The sequence below is a fragment of the Meleagris gallopavo genome, chromosome 1 (genome assembly GCF_000146605.3).
Source record: "Meleagris gallopavo isolate NT-WF06-2002-E0010 breed Aviagen turkey brand Nicholas breeding stock chromosome 1, Turkey_5.1, whole genome shotgun sequence".
Lineage (NCBI taxonomy): Eukaryota > Metazoa > Chordata > Aves > Galliformes > Phasianidae > Meleagris > Meleagris gallopavo.
In genome coordinates, this window is record NC_015011.2 from 56,149,538 (window position 1) to 56,155,114 (window position 5,577).

The 5,577-nt window shown below is 38.3% G+C and overlaps 1 protein-coding gene across 1 annotated transcript in view; it reads left to right on the forward strand.

The window, feature by feature from the left end:
• LOC100539388 (transcription factor SOX-5) overlaps positions 1–5,577 on the forward strand; it is a 68,972-nt gene that overhangs the window by 58,282 nt on the left and 5,113 nt on the right. Inside the window, exon 5 of the mRNA XM_019611512.2 lies at positions 4,985–5,070. Coding sequence (XP_019467057.2) covers positions 4,985–5,070 — 86 coding nt within the window. The remainder of the gene's footprint in view (positions 1–4,984; positions 5,071–5,577) is intronic.

Genomic DNA, 5,577 nt, shown 5'->3' on the forward strand with positions numbered 1-5,577 from the left:
TTAAAGAAGAAAATTTCAGGATAAAATTGGAGAGCTCTATTGTTTCATATAATAAGGTTCAACCTAAAAATCTTGTCAAAACATTATAATTTAACGTTAGCATGTAACTTGATTTATATAGCAAGTAAGACAATTGTGCCTGCTCTGCAACACTTGCAGCCTGTCAGGAGATGAGACAAGACACTAGGGGGGATTACACCTTGAAGGAGAATAAATGAGATGAGTGACAGAAAAAAAATGTCTTGTGAATTTAGGTGAATGGTGCAACACACATAATGTTAGCTCCTATGTTTTCCTTTCCCTTTAACTGAAACTATTAATTTTTTTTACCTACTAAACTCTTTGGATAAAATTTTGCAAAACACATAAATTCTTTAAGAGCCCCTGTTGTACTTCTGCAAGTACAGAAATCATTTAATATCCGTGAGCTTGATAGCTAGTCAATTGAAAATTAAGTTCCTAAACACAAGGTTGTTATTTTGTGTTTTAGAACATGATGTCCACTTGGCTCGGTACCACAGTTTTCTTTTGCAGGGTGTTTTCAGTGGAGGACGATGGAGAGTTCATAGGAAGAGTGTTTTAAAAGTGAATGTGCTTCATGAAAAATGCTCTTGTAAGCAAGATCTTAGAAGATTATTTTGGGCAAGGATGAAGGTGTGATTTGAAATTGAAAGAAGTTGCAGTGCATAAATTATCAAGAAAGAAGCTCTGGGTATGTTAGCAGAAGACGGACCAGAGGAGGGATAGAGAAATAAAGAATTGGCCAGAATGGAGGATTCAACCTTGCCTTCTTTCTTCCAAAAGTGATGGCTGGCCCACAGAATTCTCCTTTGCTTACAGTGTGCACCAGTACCTCTCATACACCCTGTCAGCACAGCCAAGCTGACGTATCCCATTTGAGTCATTACATGCTGTATCACCTGTACAAACTTGTTTCTGTGATCTTTTTCATGTAGTCAGACTTGAATAATTCTGTTCTTCAAAGTGAAGTCAGAGAGTAGCTAGGAAATAACTGTATATTAGAGAAGAATTTGTAAGGTATTGAAATAATTTTTGTCTTGTTCTTTCGATAAAAGTCACAGCCTTTGACCTGTTCCAGATTTTACCATAAAGGAAAAAACAACAACAAAACTCTCTGTGCTTTGTTCATAAGAAAAGGCCACTCTTAGTAGGAGATGGAACTTGAAAAAAATGTACAATACGTTTCTTTTGATTGCTGAAAGATTCAGAAAGGAGTTCTTCTGCCTGTGTGTGTTAGTATATTTATTAACAGAGAATTTTGTGAATTGAAATGTAATATAGTTGTTTGAGAATTTACTGATCTTTTCAGTGATAAAAGCTGGTGAATGGCTTGGGAAATAGATATTTCTAATAATAATTTCTAAGATGACTGTATATCTTACCTCACATTCCTGACAAATTCCCAGAGCTTGGGGAAAAATACCCACAACTTAGTGCTTTTGTGAATGTAAAAATAAGATATTTACTGAAGTATTAAGCAAATAGTTAAGAAGCATGTTTCCCAGACTTAGAAATTAACTACAACTACCCAGACAAAACTGTGTATGATATGGGAAAAAATTTAAGGACATCAAAAGAGGTGTCTTGTTCTAGAGTAGTGGCAGAGAGCATGCAGATATATTTATTAGAGGAGACTTGAAGCCTTAGTATACTGAGAAGTGGTGATTCTCCTGCATTATGTGATATCTTTGAATGCTTGGCCCCCATGTTTATATAGGGCCTGGCTCCTTCCTTGGGAAGGGCACTGGCTGATGAGTTACCTGTGGGTTTTCCACTGGGCTATTTCATGATGTCAGGCAAGGCACAACATTTGAGCATATTTTGGCTATTGTGTTTTGTCTCTTGTGAATGGGGAGCTTTTCTGGACAGAGGTGATCTTTGTTAGAAGGCAAACAGAGTGGAACACAAACCCTGATGGTGCCTCTGCTCATCACTGGGCCTTGCTCCAGCTCCATTGCTGCTGCTGTGGTGTCTGGACTGTGGGAGCAGTGATGCACTTGTGAAAAAATTGGAGCACAGATGGGTGTTCTCTTCATAAGAACAATTGCTAAAGATAAGCACAAGATAGCAGAGAATGTTACCAAAGCGTAATTATAGGTTTTTATAATATTCATATTAGGCAACAGAAGCCTTTCAGACTTGTTTTATGGTTTTGTTTGTTAAAAAGATTTTGGAGCACTGGAAATATGTGAAACCCATTAAAGAGTGAACTGACAAACAACCTGCCCAGTAGACAAGAGAGCCTAACTCTACACAGTTACAGTTTGGTTTTAGGATGAATTTGAGATTTTTCTTTAGAATTGTACTTCTGAGAAACTATATTCTGTGATTCTGTGTGCTTGATCTAACAGTTGGCAACCCTGCTGTGACAGCGGGATTGGAACTACATGATAGATGAAGTTCCTTCCAACCCAAACCATTCTATGATTCTACATAAGCACACATTAGTGTAATAGATGTGCTTTCTAGGCTAGTCTGTTAGGAGTCCGAGAGGCATTCCCTAAGCCACCAAAGCCAGTGGCTCTGAGTCTATGTGCATAGTCATGTGGTCTTTAGTATGTTCTTCTCTCATGAACCGAGATACATCTACCAAACACACCCGAAAGGATAGGAAATACCGCAACAGATTAGGGTATGAGAATCTGCCTGGCTGTTCAGGGAGTTGAGAATAGTGGGATTTATGAATTGTGCATGAGGTTGTGGGAGGTTGGGCTGAAGCTTATATAGAGCGTGGAGAAATGAAGAATGCGAGACAGCACATGGAAGCTAATCTTTTAATATCTATGTTTTAGTATATATTATTTGTAACTGAAATTTTTACTGTAAAATAATATGCTAGTGAGCATCATTTCCCTTGTTCTTTTTGCAATTAAGAAAGTAATCATGTCATATTCTTCTACAATCGGTACTTTAACAAAATGTCCTCTTCCAGAGAGGAGCATTTCAGAATGATATTTAGATTAACCTTTGAGCTACTAGTGGCATGGTAGGAGTTGAACATCATTCTCTCTAAGTCTTGAATCTCCATCTGTTTCTTTTCCATGTCTTCACATCATTGCATGAAGGCCATTGCTTGGGTCACAGGTTAACTCTCAAGAAAATTTCATGTCAGAGGAATGTTTTCATTCAAACCATAATATGAAATGGAAAGTGTACATCTCAGTTAAAGCAAAAGAGAAGAGTAAAATAATGAAAAAATCTTTGGGGGGGCGAGGGAGTAGCAACCAACAATCTACAAACAAAAGAAAGCACACTACTAATCAGGAAATCTGTCCCCATTGCTAATAAATAGAGAAGTACGGCCTGATGTTGATGCCAGGGACATTTGCGAATGAAGGTACCTGTGTTGAATCTTGGATTCCTATTAGTTGGCTTCCTAGCCTTGAAGAAGACCGTGAGGCTTCAGCAAAGCATTATTTAAGATATTCTTACATATAAGTAGACATGCTTGCAGTTAAGTATCTAATAAAATGCTTCACTAGTCCAGCTTTTTTTCTGGACCTCCTTCTAGAAGTTGTGGTATTTAATTTGTAATAGGAGATAGAAATCCATGAATGAAAAGACTTCTGTAAAGAGCATAGAGTTATAAAAGGGAGAAAATAAACAATAGCATTTTTCCTGAAGAAGTATACACCACCACAGATTATTTCTGACATTTTTCGAATATGAGATATATTTCTTTTCTTTTGTTTTCTGTTCCCTGTAACTTACACTTGATACTATTATAACTTTAATTCAGTAACTGCTAATGATTGTTGTACAGAACAGCCTGTATCACCTTCTTGATTTGTTTTTTTCCACCTTTCACTTAAATAAAAATGAGGAGAACTTTTAACCTACCTATCTAATAAAACGTGCTGAAACATTTAGCTAGATTTTCTTGATAAAGCACCTTCATTTTTTCTGTAGTCTCTATTCAAGAAACTTTGCTAGTGCTGCAGGAATCAGATGCTAACAGAACATAGGAACAAACAGAAGGGCTCTGTTGATCGTTATTTGCGTGGAAGCTACTAAAACATTTTACCACTTGGAGAAGCAATATAATGCATGTAGCTATTAAAATGTTTTTTATAATTATTTTTTACCAGTTTTCTTAATAGATTTGTTGTTGAGCTGGTAAAAAGTTTATTTTAATGAATCAGATAAGTGAGTGACTGAAAGTGAATGTCCCATAACATTAAAAAGATGCCTGTCACCATCTAAACTTTTGCCGTCTCATACGATTCTCCTTTATAAAAGCCTGCACCTTTTTTCTTAAGCTTTTATAGGGTCCCTTTATCTCATTCTGCACAATGCAGCCTTTACTAAGCTGAAACAGTTTTCTTTCAGAAGCAAAACTGAACCACAAGTCGTGGGGTGGAGTTGATGCAGGGATTTCAGGGGCTTGTCTCTGATGCACTCCACATGCTTTTTCCTGTTACAGGATCAAACCCTGAATGTGCAAAGCAAGGTTTTTTTTCTTGCTTGAAAGCAAAGCCAGTACTGAGGGGAGTGCCACTTCTGATCAGTGTGGAGCTGGGTTTGCTAACAGTGACCAAAGTTTGGTTAACTCCATATTGCAGACAAGCTTGTAAATTTGTCCCCTTCTAATGCTGTGATCTTATCAAGGTTGTACTGTTTTCCTTTTCTTCTCCTCCACCCCATCTTCTTTCTTTCTTCCCTCTTTTTTTTTTTTTTTGAAGTGCAGCCTTCTGATCAATGTGCACTTTTTTTTTCCATTTCCCTAAATACATCATGAAAAAGGATGAGGTTTCCGCCTTAATTGCTTGTGCCTTTTATTCACATTCCTCTCTCAGCCAGAATTGTGAAAAGAGTGTTAGTAAAAGGCTGCACAATAGAGCTTTTCATTAGGCCTCAACAAGGCACACAAAAGAAGGCTTTTGGAAGGAGTGAATGCAGGACTTTAATTTGCAGGTGGAGAGCAGATAAAAGGTGCTGACGCCTCTATTATTCTCTTACTTAGGTGACCCCTACCCTGTTCAGCTGATCCCGACTACCATGGCAGCTGCTGCCGCAGCAACACCAGGCCTAGGTCCGCTCCAACTGCAGGTAAGTGGCAGCAGGCTGCAGGTGGGCTGCATGTGATGTGAGCAGGGCTGCTGGGCCACACTCTCCACGCAGAATTTCTATCAGGAACAAAACAACTGTCAGCCCGTGTTCATTTTCTTTTCGCTGTCATGGAACTTTCTGTTAGCTTTTTGTATTGTTGTCGCCAATCTTACTGTGGTTAAGTTGGCGCTGCAAGTCTGGTGTGTTAGCTGGCCCCATCTGTCAGATTGTTTTGGGATGGGTTGTGCAGTCCGGCCGGGTGTAGACATGTACTGTGCTGCAGAAAAGCTCCGTCCTGAAGAACGCTTTTAAACTGCTTAAAAGGCACTTAGCGAGATTATGCGTTTTAAGCTGTAAGCCCTCAGTGTAACAATTGGCCCCTCCTGCCATGTTTTGTGGGCCCATCACATTTTGGGAACTGCTATTATACAGATAATTATCAATTATGCTATTTTAACATAGGTAGTTATAAAACAGGTGAAAGGATACTAAAGAATCTTTTTTTTT